The 22819-nt window shown below is 44.3% G+C and overlaps 1 protein-coding gene across 4 annotated transcripts in view; it reads right to left on the bottom strand.

Annotated features, from left to right (window-relative positions):
* The window catches only part of CTNNAL1 (catenin alpha like 1), a 77672-nt gene that overhangs the window by 34059 nt on the left and 20794 nt on the right, over positions 1–22819 (bottom strand). For all 4 annotated transcript variants that reach the window (XM_079983953.1, XM_079983954.1, XM_079983951.1 and 1 more), the window contains 2 exons: positions 2450–2639; positions 101–288 (listed from right to left, as the gene is read on the bottom strand). In XM_079983953.1, the coding sequence (XP_079840079.1) occupies positions 101–288; positions 2450–2531 (270 nt within the window). In that variant the 5' untranslated portion in view covers positions 2532–2639. The remainder of the gene's footprint in view (positions 1–100; positions 289–2449; positions 2640–22819) is intronic.

The raw sequence follows: 22819 nt of genomic DNA, 5'->3' as shown, positions 1-22819 counted from the left end.
ATTTTAAAGAATGTTATCAGTCCTATACAAAGCCTCATTCTCACTCAACTCGTTCAGTCACTCAAGCATGAAGTGCCCATATTCAGAAAACCTTGAATACCTTGTTTCTAGAAGTTATAATTTGCTTAATAACTATTCTGTCGGCCAACACCAACACTTTAGTCACTGAAGAAAGCAACAGTCTTGCAGCCTTTACCACTCCTGTTTTGTCTGTGAAAATTGTTATCTGGCCATCAGATTCTGGATGGTCCATGGTAGCTACATCTGTAAGCTGTGCTATTGTCTCACCTATAAATTAAGCAAAGTACAGCAATTAAAACAGATTCAGAGCGATTTTGAGTACAGTCGTAGCTTGGAAGTCGAATGGAATCCATTCCGGAAGTCCATTCAACTTCCAAAGTGTTTTACTTCCAAAGCGCGGCTTCTGATTGGCTGCAGGAAGCTCCTGCAGCCAATTGGAAGTCGTGGAAAGCCCGCCGGAAATTCGGCTTCCAAAAGAACGTTCGAAAACTAGAACAGTCACTTCTGCGTTTTGATCATTCAGGAACCAAAACATTCAGGAACTAGGCTGTTCGAAAACCAAGGTACGGCTGTATTGAGGAGTGTACGCCATCTTAAATCAACAGCGCTAAAGGTCTAGGGACAAATAACTGCCGAAGGAAATGCAAATCTCCTCATCTTCTATTATTCCCAGCCCACTCCCAAATCACTCTAATGCTTGAATGATGATAATTAAGCTATCACAGAGAGCCCCCCCCCGAAATCTGTCTTTGTATTCCTATACAGATACTGCAGTATAGTCTCACAGACTGTACAACCCCTTGTTTTCCAGAAGCACATATTCACAATGCCTGTTTGGACTGGGGGCGGGGGATCTGTGTGAAAAGGTGAAACAAACGGCGACATTTTTTTCTTTTCTCGTTCTCCACACTTATAATAGGGGATAGACGAATCCTCTTAAATCATTGGAAGTGTTCTTAGTTTTTGCTTCCACAATGCAAGCATGTATATTGGGAGACCGGATATTTCTCTGTTTTCTAATCCAACCCATCATTCATTTTCATCTGTCATCATGATGAAGACTAGGTTTTCTGCCTCCCACAGTTGGTATTTTATTACTTGCTTCTCTCTTTTCAATTTTTTTGACAGTACTGTCTGGTACCAACTCTACTTCTAACACCACTTTTACAATATCTTCAGTCCCAAGTGCCTGTTTGTAAAAATAATAAATAAATAAATAAATAAATAAATAATTCTTCTTACGAGCTGAACTAGTTGTTTCCCAGTTTCCATCAATTCTATTTTAAAACTCTGGAACTGAGCAGCTAGTTCTTTTGCAAAGTTTCATTCTGCATCAGTTTGAAAATCCCTGGGAAGGGATGTTCGGAAGAATAAGGTGCCGTTCTGTTTTCATTATTGATGAAGTGAGGCTCAATGACACCTCCTTCTTTTTCTATTGTTTTAAAGTATAAAACTAGGGTTTCCTCCGTTATTTTCTCAGGTCCTGGAAGCATGCCAGGCAAAAGCTTTTCTCTATAACCTATTACTATTCTCTATTACTTCGCCTTGTAATCTGTGGGCTTTTAGAAGTGGGCAGGATGTTTTAAATGTATTTCTTTTTCCTCTTGGTTTTAATTGATCTATGTGGAGCTTTCTCTTTGTCTGCTTATTTGTTTGGTTGTAAGTTGCTTTGGGTTGCCCTGGGCAAGATCAAGTGACTAATCAATTCAAAATAATAATAATAATAATAATAATAATAATAATAATATCACAAAATGTTCAATTTATATCTTTTTAATCATCAGAAGGGGTGTTTATTGCAAGGCTGTTTTGTGAGCAGAGGTCTCAAGTGATCATTCTATAGCCACGCCCTGAGGCAAGATTTTTTTTGGGGGGGGGGTGGGGGTTGCTGGCAAACTTTTTTATTCTCTAGTGCTTCACTCTCTGACTGGCCACCTTTCTACATCATCATTTAGAGAGTACAAAATGCAGTCACCCCTAATTCAGGTGCCTAGACACCTGGGACTTCCTTCCAGAAGCCGCAGAAGATTCTCCAATGAGCCAACGCAATCATTACCACAGTCTCTATTTTACATAATCACGTAAGGATTATTCCTGAGGAGCTGGGTCATTCCACAATTTCTCCAGGTTAATGCTTCACTTTACCCAACTGGCTATATGCCAGTAATCAACAGAAGGAGTTAGTACAATTTCAGCAAAAAAGTAGACATCCTAGCTAGAAGAAATCCCAGTAGGGAGATATGAGCGCTGTTCCAAATACTTAAAAGATTATAAATTGCAACTCTTCCTTGCCGGCCAAATCAACACCCAATGGCTTTAATCACCACCTCTCAAGCTATCTTTAGCAGCTGGAAGAAGGAAGTGTTTCCTGGGGTTCTCAGAGCAGAGATGATGGCAAGTCTCTAATGCTCTAAAAATACCCACTTACCTGCCTGCTTTGCCTCAGTGCAAGCAACCTTCATTTCCTCTTTCAACTCTTGGTTTTCATTGGCTATAGCTTCGCCTACCATGACAAATCTCCCAACAGCCAGTTTTACGGCTTGGCCCACTTGCTGGACCGCTCTCAAAGTCTTGTCTGACTTCTTTGGCTTATCCTTATGGTTAATGAGGGTGGTTATCTGAAAGCAAAAACATTTATCAGTTAAAATTACACATTAAACAGTGTGTCGGCATGTCTTGAGAAGCTCAACTCAAAACAATAATAGACAGTGGGGGGGAAAGGAACATAAAAACTATATTTACCTGAGAGATGTTTATTTTTTTGGGACGCACCCTAGCTGTGTGACTGTGATGTTTTAAACTGTTTTTAAATACAGTCATACCTCGGGTTAAATGTGCTTCGGGATGAGCACGTTCGAGTTGCTCTCCGCGGCAACCCGGAAGTAATGGAGCGCATTACTTCCGGGTTTCGCCGCTTGCGCATGCACAGACGCTCAAAATGACGTCACGTGCTTGCGCAGAAGCGGCGAAAAGCGACACGCGTGTGCGCAGACATGCTGTCGCTGCTTACGTTTGCTTCTAGATGCAAATGGGGCTCCGGAACGGATCCCGTTCGCATCTAGAGGTACCACTGTATTATATTGTTAAAATCACTGCAACCCACCCTAGGATGTTACAGTGAACGGTGGTTAAGTACAGTGGTACCTTGGGTTAAGTACTTAATTCACTCCGGAGGTCCGTACTTAACCTGAAACTGTTCTTAACCTGAAGACCACTTTACCTAATGGGGCCTCCTGCTGCTGCTGCTGCGCTGCCGGAGCCAGATTTCTGTTCTCATCCTGAAGCAAAGTTCTTAACCTGAAGCACTATTTCTGGGTTAGCAGAGTCTGTAACCTGAAGTGTATGTAACCTGTAGTGTATGTAACCCGAGGTACCACTGTAATCAAATTGGTAATCATCATCATCATTTGTTGAAGTAAGGTTTTAGACCGTGACACAACAAATGTTTTGGGAACTTAGAAAGTGGCCTTATACTGACTGGCAGCAGGTTGGCTTAGCATCACCAGGGGCGCATCTAGGGGTTGTTTAGGTTGGCTCCCGCCAAGGGCGCAAGAAGCACAGTAGCGCTCAAGAATCGTGAAGGAAGACAAGAGAGAGAGCCAGCAATTGCCAAGGGCACAAGGAACAGGTACATGTGCTGATACAGCTCCATGCCAAGGGTGCCTAGGTGTGCCTCTAGAACACAAGTAATATAATTCATGATGCTGATGGTCCATATGGAGGCCCAATTCAGATTATGTCTCCTCACCCCCCCAAAAAAAGATCAGGCATACACGCACACAGTTTTCACAACTTAGACTTGACATTTTACATTAGGTGTATGTCAGAGGGAAGGGACGCGGGTGGCGCTGTGGGTAAAACCTCAGTGCCTAGGACTTGCTGATCGTAAGGTCGGCGGTTCGAATCCCCGCAGCGGGGTGAGCTCCCGTCTTTCGGTCCCAGCTCCTGCCCACCTAGCAGTTCGAAAGCACCCCTAAGTGCAAGTAGATAAATAGGTACCGCTTTATAGCGGGAAGGTAAACAGCATTTCCGTGTGCTGTGCTGGTGCTGGCTCGCCAGCTGCAGCTTCGTCACGCTGGCCACGTGACCCGGAAGTGTCTTCGGACAGCGCCGGCTCACGGCCTCGAGTGAGATGAGCACGCAACCCTAGAGTCGGTCACGACTGGCCCTGACAGGCAGGGGTACCTTTACCTTTACCTTTATGTCAGAGGGAGAGCACACACTTATTCCTCCTTGTGAAGGGAGTCATTGGCCCAGGAAATGTATGAACTTGGCCTAACATAGCTATTCTTCCAGAATGTACATGATGTGTCTTTCAAGCACAGGAAGTCCTCAACTTACACAGGGGTTACGTTCACACCTAAACTGTGTATGGTCAAAACACATTGGGTGCAACAGCGAGTGGGATTGCCAAAGTCTTTTCTTCCGAGTCCCCGCTTCCCTTTCTGCCTCCCATTCAAATTTATTTTTTTTTGCCAAGTGTGTAAAGCTAAATGACCACAAGTTAAATGTGCGTGAGCTCACTGTACCACAATTAAAGCAATTCAGTGGCTTTTTACACCTGAAAACTAAGGGCTAATTCATGTGTCAACCACTTTCCCCTATTAAAATAATGTGTAAACATTTTGTGTGCAAGTGACACAAACTCTGGGGAGTCGTAGGCAATCGTGGCTTCCCAAGGCAGTGAAAAAGAGGGCTGCACAACTCTTGTATGCGGCAGTCTGCATGTAGGTATCACACATTTTCATAGACAGAAAGCCCTTGCATGAGCTACACTCCTGGGATTAAAACTATAACTGAAACCCTTCTAACACAATATTTAAATTTAATGCAACTATAATAACACCTGATCTCTGTTTATATTTGCACCCCATGAGTTACGTTCATTACCTAAAAGCTAAAATAACTTTATCTGTTAGAAAGCAACAGTATATAAAAGTATAAGCAAAGCATTTATGGGTGCAAACCAAAGAAAGTTCACACAATTCCAGGTGAATATTCATCATGAATTAACAGCTTCTAATAATATCTGTCTGTTGCCTTTGTCCATGGAGTTTTCTTGGCAGGGATACTGGAGTGGCTTGCCGGTTCCTGCTCCAGGTGGATCACGTTTGGTCCAAACTCTCCACTATGACCTGTCCATCTTGGGTGGCCCTGCATGGCATAGCTCATAGCTTCTCTGAGTTATTCAAGCCCCTTCGCCACAGCAAGGCAGTGATCCATGAAGGTTTTAAAGGAAGGTTTGCCTAGACAACTTAGGCAAACCTAGACAGCACCTTAAAAAGCAGAGACATCACCTTGCCAACAAAGGTCCGTATAGTTAAAGCCATGGTTTCCCCAGTAGTGATGTATGGAAGTGAGAGCTGGACCATCAAGAAGGCTGATCGCTGAAGAATTGATGCTTTTGAATTATGGTGCTGGAGGAGACTCTTGAGAGTCCCATGGACTGCAAGAAGATCAAACCTATCCATTCTGAAGGAAATCAGCCCCGAGTGCTCACTGGGAGGACAGATCCTGAAGCTGAGGCTCCAATACTTTGGCCACCTCATGAGAAGACTCCCTGGAAAAGACCCTGATGATGGGAAAGATGGAGGGCACAAGGAGAAGGGGACGTCAGAGGACAAGATGGTTGGAAGGTGTTCTTGAAGCTACAAACATGAGTCTGACCAAACTGCGGGAGGCAGTGGAAGACAGGAGTGCCTGGCGTGCTCTGGTCCATGGGGTCACGAAGAGTCGGACACGACTAAACGACTAAACAACAACAACAATAATCTCTATCTCAATGTTTCAGTGTCATTTTTTTGTTTTGTTTCCAGTAGCTTATTTGTTACGCATGCTATCATTAATGGGCAAATGTTCTTCCGAAATAAATCTCCTCTTTCTTTGGCAGGAGACAACACAGTGGTAGAATCTCATATGATGTTTACGTGATCAGCTATCCTTGGATAACCACTAGTCTCTTGAAGCTCACAGGAACCTTCACATTCATAAGGTAAAGGTAAAGGTACCCCTGACCGTTAGGTCCAGTCGCGGACGACACTGGGGTTGCGGTGTTCATCTTACTCTATAGGCCGAGGGAGCCGGCGTACAGCTTCCGGGTCATGTGGCCAGCATGACTAAGCCGCTTCTGGAGAACCAGAGCAGCACACGGAAACACCGTTTACCTTCCCGCCAGAGCAGTACCTATTTATCTACTTGCACTTTGACGTGCTTTTGAACTGCTAGGTTGGCAGGAGCAGGGACCGAGCAATGGGAGCTCACTCCGTTGCGGGGAATTGAATTGCCTACCTTCTGATTGGCAAGCCCTAGGCTCTGTGGTTTAAACCACAGCACCATCTGCGTCCCTTCACATTCATATCATGATGTAAAGCTGGGGTGAGGGATTTCTGGCTCTCCAGAAGTTGCAGGACCCCCCATTAGGTTCAGCCAGCATGGCCAAGGGTCAAGGAAGTTAGGAATGCAACTGTATAAAATAGAGTGTGCTCTGAAAGATGGAATTTGCTCTCTCAAGAGGCATTGGTGGCCAACAACTTCAATGTCTTTGAAAGAGGATTAGGCAAATTCATGGAGGACAAGGCTGCTATCCCCAGAGGGATATTTTCTTTCTCCACTCTTCTTATGTTCTCTAGGCACACAGTACAGAGGCAATTCAGTCAAATGGGTCAGGTTGAAGCAAAGCAGGATTCTGCTCAAATTTCCTTGAAGGAAGAGCAGGTATAAGATTGGCAATCTTATTGATTGATCCATTAGGCATAGTTTCTTACTGAGGTGGAAAACCTGTGTCTGGGCTGTACCATTTCAGGCTGCACATGGCGATTAACATGACTAAATGCTCCTCCGTACAAAAACACACCTCACTGCATGCCATGTAGGAAGCGAGTTTGTCAGAGACAGAATATGGTGGAACCATTGGCCCCAATGTTCTGTCCGGTGTAGGGATTTACTCATTTCTAATTGCAAGTCCTTCAAACATATGAGCCCCATACACAATCTGAAGTGATACACCGGTCTGCCATCTCAGTAAAATGTTTGTTTGACTCCCCACTCCTGAATACGTTATGTAAACAGATTAACAATCTTTTTTAAAAAAAACAAAAGCAACGCCACACCTCTGAATCTTGTTCGGACAAGAGATTGCATGTTTCCTTCTGCATCAACTAAATCTAGGCTTAAGATGTGATCCTAGAGCAGCAGTCAACGAAATAAACAAGGGTACATTTGCTTGCACTGAATGGCAAGTGAATGTGTTTCTATTTGGCACGGGGTCACCCCATTTGGCTTACTGGTGGCCAGATGCTTCTTAAAAATGGGTTTGCATGTTGTGCCCTCCCCCTCTCCTCCATTCATGAGGTGACTTGAAAGGATGACAGGCCATGGACTAGTATCTCACCAGTCTCCCAAGTTCCTCCTCAATTCTTGTTTAACTCTCTAGCAAGAAATGAGCAGGTGTGTGTTCCCAATGCTTCTCTTTATTCATTTATTTTCTCTTCTGTGTTCATTTTTCCTCATTCAGACCACGATGCCTAAAACTGCCAAATTGCAGGAGGTGGCGATAAGAACCGAAAAATAAATACTAGATCTGGCTCCATCTGGTCCAACATTCCTGTCTCCAAACAGAGACCAAGCAGTCCTGTCTCGCCTCCATCATCTGGGAATTAGATGTGTACTACCTCTGAATACAAGATCTACCTTTAAGCTTACTTGGCTGAAGCCTGCTGGCAAACCTATCCAAACTAATAATAATAATAATAATAATAATAATAATAATAATAATAATAGCATACCAGTTTACATAGACTGCCCTAGAAAAAAACACAACATCTTAATACCCCATGTGCATAATCAAATGCTGAATCCAAGCTTAAAGTGAGTTAAAAAGAAGTAAAAGAACCTCTTAAAAATCACAGGCTTTTGCTTCATCTCAGTTTCATGCCAGGACGTCACATGTAAACAGAATTATGTCAAATTACACCATGTTGGCCTGACTTCACAATTCACTTGCAAGCACATGTTTAGCTTGGAGTGTCTTTCAACAGAAAACATTTCACCTGGGATTCCTTACCTACATAAGGAAACCTGCAGTAAGTCCTGAATTCACAACTTCACAAAGCATCTCAGAAGAGGGAAGAAGTTGAAAGGAAATGAACAGTAAACATTCGGAATTCAGGGCCCAGGTCGTGACATATGGTTCCCTCCAACAGGCAGCTCTACTCCCACTTCCCAATCATGGCAAAAATATTCACTGCCTTGTCAGAAGAATGCAAATCTGAAATGTATATTAATTGTAAATTAGATTTCATTGCAGTGGGGTGCCTTGCACCCAATCGGTTGCTGTGCAAATGAATGCCGCTTTTTACCTTAATGCTGGGGCTTGCATAAATACAGAGACGTATTAAAACTTGCTTACAGAAAAACAGGGGTTGCCAACAGAGCATCATTTTGTCCAGGCATCATTTTTCCCACTAGTAACTATGGTGCCTAGACAGCGCCTTAAAAAGCAGAGACATCACCTTGCCAACAAAGGTCCGTATAGTTAAAGCTATGGTTTCCCCAGTAGTGATGTATGGAAGTGAGAGCTGGACCATCAAGAAGGCTGATCGCTGAAGAATTGATGCTTTTGAATTATGGTGCTGGAGGAGACTCTTGAGAGTCCCATGGACTGCAAGAAGATCAAACCTATCCATTCTGAAGGAAATCAGCCCCGAGTGCTCACTGGAAGGACAGATTGTGAAGCTGAGGCTCCAATACTTTGGCCACCTCATGAGAAGAGAAGACTCCCTGGAAAAGACCCTGATGTTGGGAAAGATGGAGGGCACAAGGAGAAGGGGACGACAGAGGATGAGATGGTTGGACAGTGTTCTCGAAGCTACCAGCATGAGTTTGACCAAACTGGGGGAGGCAGTGGAAGACAGGAGTGCCTGGCGTGCTCTGGTCCATGGGGTCATGAAGAGTCGGACACGACTAAATGACTAAACAACAATTGGTCTGTCTCAGGAGACAATGGAAGAGTGCACCTTTGAGGGGTAAAGTAAATTTTTTGGATAACTGCAGCTCCTGCTGTGGTTGTAGAGACCGATACGGGAGACATGTTTTGTTGCAGCTGGGGCAGAGGAAGGCGTCCAGTTTTGCCGCTGCAGATGCACCATGGCGTTTCTTCCCCCTGTGCTCCTCCCAGCAGTCATTCCTCCCCTGGTCTCTGCGATGGATACACGACTTGACTGCCTGTCTCCAGGCACCGCAATGGTCTGCAAGGGATTCTCATACAGCAAAGTTGATGTTGCCAGCGCTCATGTCATGTATGCAGACATCTTTGTAACACAGAGTTAGTCTGCCAGCAGGCCTGGTGGAAGAAGCCTGCTTTCCCTTGGGGATCCTGCCATCTTCCATTCTGTGGACATGACCGAGCCAGCGAGACATCACTGAGACAAGTGTGTGAACATGCTGGGAATGTGGGTTTCGGAGATGTTCCTTCAAAAATCCACAATGAAGAGAGACTGTTTGCTCTTCCTGTTCAGTTCGTGCATGCTTCTTCTGAGCACATGTCCCCATGTAGTGTGCGCGTCAATGGCCCTTTCTCAAAACTCCAAAGGTGCCCACTGACCAAAAAATAGTTGCGAATCCCTGTAGTAAATGTAGCTGGCTTTATTTCACACACACACAAAAGCTGGTTGAACTTAGGTAAAGGTAAAGGGACCCCTGACCATTAGGTCCAGTCGCGGACAACTCTGGGATTGCGGCGCTCATCTCACTTTACTGGCTGAGGGATCCGGCATACAGCTTCCAGGTCATGTGGCCAGCATGACTAAGCCACTTCTGCCGAACCAGAGCAGCGCACAGAAACACCATTTACCTTACCGCCGGAGTGGTACCTATTTATCTACTTGCACTTTGATGTGCTTTCGAACTGCTAGGTTGGCAGGAGCAGGGACCAAGCAACGGGAGCTCACCCCGTCGCAGGGATTCGAAACGCCGACCTTCTCAACGGCAAGCCCGAGGCTCTGTGGTTGAACTTACACTGAAGTAAATTGTGGGAAGCCTAATTCCTTTCTAGAAATAAGGAAAGAGAGGAGACTGATCTTCAGAGTACAATTCCCGGGCTTTCTCTCCTGTACAAACACTACTAAAATGTATGGAGGCAGCCCAAGAATTCAGTGCTGCTCTGTTCCCATTGATTTCAATGCCGTTGCTTCCCAATGGACTGTGCTCTTGGTTTACTCTTAATGAGAGTAAATCTCATCGAACTCAATGGGGCCGACCTCTGAGTAAACATGCTGAGGAATGGCACTGCTAATAGACCAAATGTTGACAAGCGCTGGTGGCTGGTGTTCACATTACAGAAAGAGGAGAGAGAGGAGCAACCAAACATTTATGACATTGTACGGCAGAGTGGACATGGGGATATAGAACTGTGTGTCCTTCCACAGGAAGCATGAAACCATAAAGATGAACTGAAGGCTTTCAGAAATCCAGGAAGGTGTCAGATACAACAGCAGCTGCCCCGAGATATCTTGTTCGTGGTAAGGTTTAATGAACCTTTCCAGAATCAAGCAATAATTAGGTTGCCTCTCAAGCGTGGGCAAGTCTGTGCAGGCACAAATTAACTTATCTTCACGTTATTCAATACCCCTGCCCCGGATCACAGGGACAAGGAGGAAATTCTCTTTGGCAATAAGCCAAAGACCAAAAAAATCAAAAATTAAAAAAAAAATCTACTGAACTTTATGGGTTTTATTTTAAAAAAATAAAAAGCGCTTATTCCTTGCAACAAATATCTAGTTAGGCCATGATAACATTTGTTTCAGAGCAAGTAGGCAAGCTATTAAAATTCGTTACAGACCAATTCAGGGTTGTTGTTTTTTTGCAATGATCTTTACGCCTCCTGCGTCCTGTGCATGATCTTATATAGCTGCAGGCAGCATGGCAATTTATGGAGCCCAACATTTCTAGGAATGTAAACATCAGGGGGTTTTTTAAATACTGAAGTTTCTAGTCCTGGAGAATGGTTAGAAGGCAGTTAAACAGGTCTGGCCTTAAGATCTTCCTAGATGGAAGGCAATACCAGGCCACTGCAAGGTCCTTGGAGGGAGAACCGTAATAAACAAAATGTTCGTGACAGTGACAGCACAGCTTATTAATTTTATGTGGCTAAAAAGTAGCGCATTGTTGTGATTCTACCCAGGATACATTTCTGACAGGACTCTTGGACTGCAATCCTATGCCCACTTATCTGTGGAAGTAAAGGTAAAGGACCCCTGGACGGTTAAGTCCAGTCAAAGGCGACTATGGGGTTGCGGCGCTCAACTCACTTTCAGGCCAAGGGAGCCAGCGTTTGTCCACAGACAGCTTTTCAGGTCAAGTGGCCAGCATGACTAAACTGCTTCTGGTGCAGCAGAACACCATGAGGGAAACCAGAGTACACAGAAACGCCATTTACCTTCCTGACACAGTGGTACCTATTTATCTACTTGCACTGGTGTGCTTTCAAACTGCTTAGGTTGGCAGAAGCTGGGACAGAGCAAAGGAAGGTCACCCGGTTGCAGGGATTCGAACTGCCGACCTTCAGATCAGCAAGCCCAAGAGGCTCTGTGGTTTAGACCACAGCCCCACTGAATTAAATGTGACTTACTTCTGAGTCCAGGATTATATAGGATTGCACTGCCAGTGTTGCTCAAGTTGCCCCATCCTGATTTCAAACATTTCACCTCCAGCTCTAAACACTTCAACCCTAATTAGAAGCTCTTCTAATTCTCTTTTGAGATGAATGGAACTTGCTAATCAGTGTTTTTAGTTATCACAACCATTAGCAACTATTCTGCTGTACGGGAGCATCATTGTACCAGCCAGATGAGAGCACATTCGAGGGGTGACTCTTCAGTTGTTCTGCCGCTGCTCACACAATTAAGAACCGCCAACAGAGCGAAATTAGCACGACTCTGGGAAGCCCAAAGGAAACATTCAAACTGACAAGTGTGTTAAACAGTCTGTTGCCAGCCAAAGCCTTGAGCTGCAAAGCTAATGGGGAAAGACAACGACAAAATTAAACTCAGGAGGCGAGAGGATAATTAGGAGCAGAAACTCCTCCCCCCCCCCCCCGTCCCCGTCCCCCTGATCCAGCCACTGCAGCACACAACAAAAGACCTTCATCCTAAAAGAAACCCAGAATTATGCATTTTCTTGAAGAGTCCTGGTGCGTCCAAAACATCACAAAGGGAAAACAAAGCAACTGGCTATTTTAAGCTCTGGGATTTACGACCCTATGGGTATCTCCACTGAATGGCCACAGTATAGTTTGTTCACTTTCACCTGCGGTTCACAGAATCATAGAGTTCGAAGGGAGCACGAGGGTCATTTAGTCCAACCCCCTACAATGCAGGAATCTTTGGCCCAATGTGGGACTCGAAGCCAGAACCCTGAAATTAAGAGTCTCCCACTCTACTGACATGTAAATAAAAGTGTCGTGTTTGTTTTAGATGCCCTCCTGGTAACTGATACTAAATTTCTGCCCTCTTATTCAGCCATTGTGTGTTTGTGCCGTGAGGCAAAAGCCACTTCTCAAAATCACCCAAATCCTTCGAAAATCACCTACTAGCTGAAGTTGAGGAAGCAGAACAATACACTCAAGAGAAAGGGGGTAGAAATGTTTCTTTCACACAGGGCAGGCAGAATAAACCATCTGCTCCACATTCTCACGCCCAGGCCTCCCGCTACTCACCAGGGAATAATAAAATCAACTTTAAGGTAGTTTACGGAATTAAACCTCACATATGCAGACCACTCATTGCCCCTCCAGGCACTCAGCCAAAATTATGGCACAGAAGATAGCTCTTCCCATTTCTGGAACAGCAGACAAGAGCTTATCACATGCACCCAGGAGGAAATGATACCAAACCAGAATGCCTGTTTTCTGACCAACTGCTAAATAACCCAGCCTTTGCTAGGAACAAAACGTTTTAAAAAGCTGAGAATAGATCAGTGATATCTCTAAATCATGTAATGTCTTCAAAAAGGGGGAATTTCGGAACAACCAGATCTCAGATACTGGTTTACACATGAAGTTGCTTTATATCCCTTTTTTAAAAAAATGACAGCAACTGTGTCTAAATCATAACACAGCTGCACATGAAGTGAAGCTAAAACTATTCCAATGACATATTTATTTCAGGGCTGTGACAAAATTTTGTTAAGTTTATGAAAAATACAAGGCCAGGGAGAAAAAATATTTTTTCTTTTCTTTTTATAAGGCAAAATCTATTTATACATGGATACCTGCTTATAAATGGCATTTATTACATTATTTATTATGGTACACATGGTCACCTCCTTTATTCTCGCAATTATTCTCAGATTAGGCTGAGAGTGTGTGATCTGGCAAAGGCAGCCTACTGGAACCTGGTACTGTTCAGATATTTTGGATTACAGCTCCTGTACAATGGTTGCGCTGGGGCTGATGGGAGTTGTAGTTCAAAACATCTGGAGGGCAGCAGGTTGGGGGAGGCTGGGCTGAGGTCACCCACAAACACGATGGAGGAGTGGAAATTTAAATCCAGCCAAAGACACACCACACCATATCATAATAGCTCTCCAATCACTTTGCTCAGCCAGTGCTTCATATCCAATCCAAACATGCAACCCCAATTCAGGTATTTCCCATTTACAGGCCCCTGTGGGGGGGTCAGAACTCCCATAAAATGTACTCAGACTGCATCAGGTTCTGAACAGTTTATTTGCAAAATGCAGAGAAACTCCTGGCAACTGCTCGTGTTTTGCTGCTAATCAAAGGTACTCAGCACTAAGGTAATAGGCAAAGGACCCCTGGACGGTTAGGTCCAGTCAAAGGCAACTATGGGGTTGTGGCGCTCATCTCGCTTTACTGGCCAAGGGAGCCGGCATTTGTCCACAGACAGCTTTCCAGGTCATGTGGTCAGCTTGACTAAACCGCTTCTGGTGCAACGGGACACTGTGACGGAAACTAGAGAGCACAGAAACACCGTTTACCTTCCCACTGGAGTGGTACCTATTTATCTACTTGCACCGACATGCTTTTGAACTACTAGGTTGGCAGGAGCAGGGACTGAGCAACGGGAGCTCACCCTGTCGTGGTGATTCGAACTGCCGATCTACCGATCAGCAAGAGGCTCAGTGGTTTAGACCACAGCTCCACTCACTCAACACTATCCTGCAGTTGCACACTATTACATAAAGAAAAGAGTTTCAAAGCTGTAATTCAGAAAGTTTGTCCACCATTACTAATCCTCCAACTGAGGAAATGCCCCCCCCCAAATGATTTCACTTTTTCCTACATTTTAATCTGAAAATCACCACTCCATTTAAACAAATAAGCAGCCTGTAAGAGAACGGCTCACACAATGACATCTTTATAATTATAGCACATGTAAATTTCCGATTCTACGTCTAACAGATCATTTATAGTCTAACATAAATTGCCTCTCTTTCTTTCTCCCTCATGCTTGCGCGTGCACACAGAAGTAAACTTCATACTTTGTCATGATTTAGCCTGAATCTTGGGGGCAGGGCATTCACTTTAATGAATAATGCCCTGAATATATAATGCTGATTTTGAATGCTTCTTTTTAAACCGTATCTTAGTATACTGACCCCTGACATTCTATTACCAAGCATCTCTTTCCTCATACAGCCTCACGCGTCTAGAGTTCTTCAAGTGGTATTAATATTACCAAGAGTTAAATCTGTTACTTAGCTGCATACCTGATAGATTAAGTCTATGTTAAAAATCGAGGAAGTGCTCCGTTAATCTTGCACAGCAAGGGGAACGTCAAGCCACTCAAGATACAGAGCTGTTTGCTGTTACCCAGATTATCAAAAGTGAGAGAAAATTTTGGGATGAGTTGAAAGATAGAGTAACCTGTGGGAATTGATTTACAATGGCTGCTCATAAACATCATAACACAACTTGGAATTTATCAAATGATGAATGTGTTTGGGTGGTGGACTCATATCCTTTGACTCAAAAACAACAGCAGGACCAATACTTCAGATCTTTCAAGCTTAATTTCAATTAGGGGAGGGGGCTCTGAGGGTGTCAGGGAAGGAAGGCCTCTGTGGGCATTATGTGTCTGTAGGCACAAAGCTGGCAACCCCTAGAATACGTGCAATATCTTCTTCTTTGACGATCACTTTCTTCTTTCTTCTTTGACGATCACTTGTAGCCGAGTAAGACTGTCTTCCATAAACATGGTTTTAAAAGTGAGTCCGTAAGTGACTGTGGAGGCCAGTTCTGGATCCACATGTCCTTCTACAGTGGGGACATAGCTTTCTGGGCGGGAGTTGATCAAGGTGAGGGTTTGCCAAGCGTGCCTTCCTCTTAGCGCATGTCTCCCTTTCGTCCTGAGTTCAAGCGTCTTCAAAACCCAATACACCTTTGGTAAAGGCTCTTCTCCAATCACTCACAGGCCAGTGTTTCCCAGTTGTCGGTCTTTATACTACATTTTTAAAGATTTGCCTTGAGAGGGTCTTTGAACCTCTTTTGTTGACCACCAGAATTACGCTTTCCATTTTTAAGTTTGGAATAGTCCAACAAAGTCCAACAAAGTTGATGTTGAAGAATCATTGCTTCGACACTGGTGATCTTTGCTTCTATAACATCCCCTAGTCAAACAGGCACAAAGCACTGTTAAGACCCTACCTGCCCACAGACTGTCTCGCCAGAGTGGTGCATGCTCTAGTTATCTCCCGCTTGGACTACTGCAATGCGCTCTACGTGGGGCTACCTTTGAAGGTGACCCGGAAACTGCAATTAATCCAGAATGTGGCAGCTAGACTGGTGACTGGGAGTGGCCGCCGGGACCACATAACACCGGTTCTGAGAGATCTGCATTGGCTCCCAGTACGTTTCAGAGCACAGTTCAAAGTGTTGGTGCTGACCTTTAAAGCCCTAAACGGCCTCGGTCCTGTATACCTGAAGGAGCGTCTCCACCCCCATCGTTCAGCCCGGACACTGAGATCCAGCGCCGAGGGCCTTCTGGCGGTTCCCTCATTGTGAGAAGTAAGGTTACAGGGAACCAGACAGAGGGCCTTCTCGGTAGTGGCGCCCACCCTGTGGAACACTCTCACTTCAGATGTGAAGGAAATAAGCGGCTATCCATCTTTAAAAGACATGTGAAGGCAGCCCTGTTCAGGGAAGTTTTTGATATTTAACGCAGTACTGTTTTGAACACTTGATTGGGAGCTGCCCAGAGTGGCTGGGGAAACTCAGCCAGATGGGCGGGGTATAAATAAAAAATTATTATTATTATTATATATATTCCTTACTGAGAGCAAGGGAATGCACACTCCTAATCTGCTTTCAAACTTCAGTTTACACCATCACTATCACCTGTGAGAAGCAGCCTCCTTTTCTGTATCCAGTTTGGCTGTGTCTCCAGGTGGCCTTGTTCTGCAGACCTCCTTTCTCCTCCCCCCCCCGCCCCGCCCCCGCTTTGCAAGAAGCACGCTGCCAGCATTTAACCTCATGACCTGTTGTGTTTCTGTAGTAGCTTTGTTTTACCGAAAACTCATGATTAATGCTACTTATAACTACTGGTTCATCTAATAACCCCATTCAGACAAAAGAATGATTCAGGTATGGTTCTTTAACAATAAAGCAATTATTGCTAAGTCCACTTGCTAAATTCCTCTACTGTATCATACCAGGAAAAAAGAAACCTCAACAAAACCTGTACCTACCTGACAAGGCAACCTCCCCTCCCCGATCCCAGTAAAATCTCCTGTTTCTCCTACATTCCTCTTGTTCTTTACAGATGCAGAGGGTGGGACAATGCATACCTAGAAGGGGTAACTGATACTTTGGAGTGTTCATTGTAAACTACCCCCAGGGGCGGGGATTGTTTCTCCATCAACAACAAGAGGATTCCTGTGGTTGCAATAAGGTAGGAACCTAAGGTGAACAGAAGCTTCACACCTTGCAAGAATGCTTTCTTTTCCAGGGGATAAAACCCCATCCTAGGCAATTGCAGCTGCAAGGCTCAACTGCAAACAACTTCCACACGGAAGGAAGGAAGGAACATGGGAGCTTTTATTTCACCGCATCTATTCAAACCTACCTCTCCTGCAAGAAGCCCAAGGTTATACAGTGGTACCTCGGGTTACATACGCTTCAGGTTACAGACTCCGCTAACCCAGAAATATTACCTCGGGTTAAGAACTTTGTTTCAGGATGAGAACAGAAATCGCGCGGCGGCGGCGAGTGGCAGCAGGAGGCCCCATTAGCTAAAGTGGTGCTTCAGCTTAAGTACAGTCTCAGGTTAAGAACAGACCTCCAGAACGAATTAAGTTCTTAACCCGAGGTACCACTGTACATGGCTTTCCCCGCTCTTATCCTAACAACCTTGTGGTACTGGGAGTTAGTGACTGCTTCAGGTCTAAGTAGGGATTTGAACCCCGAACTCCTAGTCAGGGGTCGGCAAGGTTTACCTCGCCTGGGCCGGTTCACTCCAGCGGAGATCCTTCTGTGGGCCAGATCGCATGTGCGCATGAGCACGCGCAGCCGCAATTTCCGGCATCTGCGCAGACATGATTTCCGGGGTCTGAGCATGCACAGACGCGATTTCCAGCACCGTGGAAGCGAGTCCTCGCGCTGCGCCAGTTTAGCGCAGAATGCAGGGACTCGCCAAGCGGGTGGCTCGGGGGCCGGTTAAACAACCCCCGTGGGCCGCTTGTGGCCCATGGGCCTTAGGTTGCCTACCCCTGTCCAAGATCCATATTATGCCAAATACCATATACCACACTCAACCATATTATGCCAAATACCACACTCAACCATATTATGCCAAATACCAGATATGATAATAATTGTCATGGTGATAGCTGGAATATCTAAGGGCACGTGTACTCCGCCTTTAGTATATACAGAAAAGAGGGGTGCAGTATTTGTATGGTTGGATCAAACACTGACAACCCCAGGAATGCAATGGGGCGTGCCTCCGCATAAGTCCACATTCACCACCACACATAGGAAATAAAATGTGACATAAGCGTATGCGCAGTTCTGCATTTTGCCTAATTTCCACAGACCTTCCACCTCCCGAAAGGGGAGGAGGGAAAGTTAAAATCAAACATATCAGAAATTGTCTGCCTGTATGTATCTTGGGTCACATTTAACTTCCTATACATGGTGGGAATACATGATTCTGAGTCCCAGTGATGTGGGGTGTGGGGTTTTTTTTGGAAATGTTTAAATCTTAACATTTCTGAATACCCTATATAACTGTGATCCAGTAAAGCATGTTTTTGTTGTAATGCATGTAGTAAGTAAACATGCAAAAGTACAGTGTAATGAGGTACAGTATATGGATCTCGAAAGTTCTTCTACCTATCAAAAGTAGTTAAACTGAAATATCTGATTATAGGGAGGAAATTCATAAAGTGCACTTAGTATAGTTTAATTCAATGCTTTACTCGAAAATTATTACTTGGAAGTTATTATTTGACTATATTCAAACAAATTCAATTCTTTGCTTGGAATTTTTTTTTTACTGGAATATTTATATCCAAGAATATCCAAATGCATGACAGCTCAATAGCATATACTTCCTTTGCAATGTTTAAATTTGGGGGTGGGGGAATAACATTAAGGCACTGAAAGCTATTAACGTAGTAATTTTAGCATACCCAAAAAGCTATGCATAATTGCTTCCTAGGGATAGTGACCAGAAACAAGTTAAAGTACAACTCTGAAATGGCCCAATCTTACTGGTACTGTATCCAATTATATTCCAATAAACGTTGTGAAATGAGATTTTTCTTCCCACTGAAAAATACATTAGTGGAAATGTTTCCACCTAGCATATCTGACCTTTCAACCTCTCTTGCCCAAACTGGTAGATGCCTTGAAAAATCAGCACTGTAGCCCTGATTTTGATTATAGCTTGTAAGAAATAATCACCACAGCAAAGGAATCAAGTCGTGTTAATGTACCCATGGCAGCTGATATTGCCAAGATCATATTCTACCATATTCTAAACTAGATGGAGATTCCGCAGTTATGTCATTTCTAGAGGAAATACCTTGGAATAAGGGGAGATGGGAGAAGAATGGAAATTAATGGAAATTCTTAAAGGTAAGACTAGAAACTTGAAGCTGATGCAGCCAAGGATTAAAAGCCAGCAACAAGAGTCAAAGCACGAGACAGGATCACAGCAACAGACGGAGGGGAAGTAATATGACAACGGTGATATTGTGAAAAGATCTAGGAGCAGATATAACAGGCCGGAAGACTTAGACGAAAGAGGGCCAGAATGCACATAAGGTCTTTAACAATATATTCTGTAAGAAAATGGTAGATTTTGAACGTATTGAGGGGCACCTGGATTTGGAGCGAGAAAAATATTCTACACATGGGAGATCATTATAGATCTAATAGTGACAAATAAGTTGGGGAAAGATTCTGAGCTGAAAGCAGTCAGCCTTGCCACTTCAATCAAACACAGCTAGGCATCTGGGAGACACTGGCCCCAGCTAAGTGCTTGAACCCATGCTTCAGTCTCAGGTTTAATCATCAATTTTAAAAAAGGATCAGTCAGGTAGCAGCTTATGGAAAATCTTCTCTCTTCCTGGGACCCTGCGTGGCTGCAATAAGTCAGTACAGACAATACTAGGCTAAATGGACAATGTTTGGTATGGGGGCACCAGGAGAAGGGGACGACAGAGGACGAGATGGTTGGACAGTGTTCTCGAACATACAAACATGAGTTTGACCAAACTGCAGGAGGCAGTGGAAGACAGGAGGGCCTGGCGTGCTCTGGTCCATGGGGTCACGAAGAGTCGGACACGACTAAACGACTAAACAACAACAACAGCTCCCTAAATTGCACAGTCTCGTTAGATCTGAAGCTATTCCTGATGCCACAACGCTACCCTAAGTAAGAAAGGTGGAAGAATATATTCCTGTGGGCAGCTACAAATGACTCACTATGGCAAGTGCTTGACTCTTCATATCAAATGGACCAACAAGAGTTCAGCGTAGGGATGATAAGAAAGTTGATTCTGCATTGTGGCTACAAATCATCGCTCTTGCCTATTCTTGGCCCAGTCACTAAGCATATTTCTGTGGGTTTGTCCAGAGTAAGTGATTTGGGGATGCCACAATTGCACCACAACCCACAACTCACTTAAGACATCCTACCTGCATTTAAACACTTTCTCCCCAAGAGAAATGAATGTGATCAAGCCAGTTTAAACAGGACACTAACCAAAATCAATAGCAGAAGAAATCTCATATAAATATTATTCATCGCTACCATATAAAGCTCAGCAAGAACACCTGATCCTGCACATTTCCTCAGAAGTGAATCCAACTAAGTTCAACAGAACTAACTCCGGGGTATGTGCTTCTAGACTGTGCTTTGACACTCTATGTACTAATGCAAACTAGAGTCTTCTTCTTCTATGTTTATATAGCCAAACTGCACTACCAATACACAAGAGAAATACAGAGAGAGACTCAAGGTAGCCCATAATTACTAGATGGCACGAAATGTTAAGTGAGTGGGAGGAGACAAAAACATGACAACTAGTGGAACAGAGCAGAGTAGCTGGAACAGGGGGACAGAGAAACATTGTCTGATAGAACTTTAAAAATATTTACATTGATTAGTGTGGTTTAGTTGTGTCTGTTTTCATTCATGATGTGAGCTATCTTAGGTCCTGTACTAAATTCACAGACCCACAACTCTACTGCTCCATCAAAGTGCCTGACCTCTAAGTAGAGTCAAAAATTCCCAGGTCAACTTTCCAAACATTAATGAAGCTTCAAAACTCCCCAATCATCTTTTGTTACTGCCACCTCCATTTGCTGCCCTCATCGAGAAAGTGGTCTTTTGTCCATGAAAACGAATGCCATAATACATTTGTTAGTCTTTAGGGTGCCATAAGACTAATTTGTTCATAGGCACGGTGTCTCGCGCTGTTACAAGACACCATTTCTTCCCCACAAGATAGCACACTATGTGCAAGAAGCATTGTTCTCTCTCCTATTTGGCTTTGTGGTGACAAAAAAGAGGATATGCACATTAGGGAAAGAGGGAGCATTTCAGTTCAGTCCAAAACTCGAATGGGGCAACTCCCCATTTCCACAGGAAAGGCTGTCGCACCTGTATATGCTACTCATTTAATCTTGGCTAAGTATTCCAGGGACGCGGGTGGCGCTGTGGGTTAAACCACAGAGCCTAGGACTTGCTGATCACAAGGTCGGCGGTTCGAATCCCCGCGACGGGGTGAGCTCCCGTTGCTCGGTCCCTGCTCCTGCCAACCTAGCAGTTTGAAAGCACGTCAAAGTGCAAGTAGATAAATAGGTACCGCTCAGGCGGGAAGGTAAACGGCGTTTCCGTGCACTGCTCCGGTTCGCCAGAAGCGGCTTAGTCATGCTGGCCACTTGACCCGGAAGCTGTATGCTGGCTCCCTTGGCCTGTAAAGCGAGATGAGTGCCGCAACCCCAGAGTTGGTCACGACTGGACCTAATGCGCAGGGGTCCCTTTACCTTTACTTTAAGTATTCCAAAGTTTTCAGAACAAAAAGTTTTGGTCCAATGCATGGTAAAAGATCTATTTGGCCCATTATTGGGTCTGGAATTCTGTGAGTGACTGCCTGCACATCAATACACATCTAACTAGTGTATACTTTAAGCCAGGGATGGAAAGAGGTTGCTGAACTTCTCATCGCCCCTGATCATTAGCCATGATGGTTGGGGCTGAGGGATGTAGGAACCCAACAACTTCCAGAGGGTCACAAGTTTACCACCCCAATTTAAACCATTTTTAACTTTATGGGAATTACTGGAAAGGTTTGCATGTAACTCAATCCTGTGCTTATTTACTCAGAAATACTTAGAATTACAGTTTCCAGCTGTTTACAACTAAGGTAATACTTAGAAACAAGACTAAATGGATTCTTTCCTAAAGTTGGGATTTGCATATACAGTGGCACCTCGGGTTACATATGCTTCAGGTTATATACGCTTCAGGTTACAGACTCCGCTAACCCAGAAATAGTGCTTCAGGTTAAGAACTTTGCTTCAGAACAGAAATCGTGCTCTGGCGGCACAGCAGCAGGAGGAGGCCCCATTAGCTAAAGTGGTGCTTCAGGTTAAGAACAGTTTCAGGTTAAGTACGGACCTCCGGAACGAATTAACCCGAGGTACCACTGTACTTTGTTTCTGTTATTTCCAGCTGTCCTACATTTTTTTAAAGGTCAACCTCAAAACTATTGGATATTTCCCCTCCATTCTCACCAACCTAGGCTATAACTTCACGCTGCAGACCGCACTGCACATTGTAAATGGTTTCAATGGATGGGATTCTACTGACTTGTTCTGCCAGCGCAATGATTTCTGCTTCCACAAGGGAACTCCCTCCCACATCTGTTCTGTTTTTCTGCTACCCACCCCCTCCAGAGCAGATTTGGGCAGGATTTAGAGTGCGTGTAGGAAGAGGACACAGGGAAATGCCATTGTGCAAGCAGAAATATTTGCACTAAAGGGCTGGTTGGATAGCACCCAATATTCTTGCCGCATGGTTGCCTATGGAAATTGAGACTCACCATCAGATGATCAAGCAAAGTACGGTAGCTTTTCAAAGCAAGTTGGTACGGTAATTCTCGTGGTAATGAGCCACAAATTAGTAATGGGAATTTGTATGGGCAGAGAGGACAGTTTAAAAAATATATGGGCTAGTAATTTTGTGGGCTTCTTTTCTAAACAATAAACTTGTATTTACCAAACTGGTTGCCCCGCAGATATTTTTGACCGCAGCCATGATGGCTAATG

The sequence above is a fragment of the Podarcis cretensis genome, assembly GCF_951804945.1.
Source record: "Podarcis cretensis genome assembly, chromosome: 7".
Taxonomy (NCBI): Eukaryota; Metazoa; Chordata; class Lepidosauria; order Squamata; family Lacertidae; genus Podarcis; species Podarcis cretensis.
Note: the sequence above shows the minus strand (reverse complement) of the source record. Positions and strands in the feature narration are given on the sequence as shown.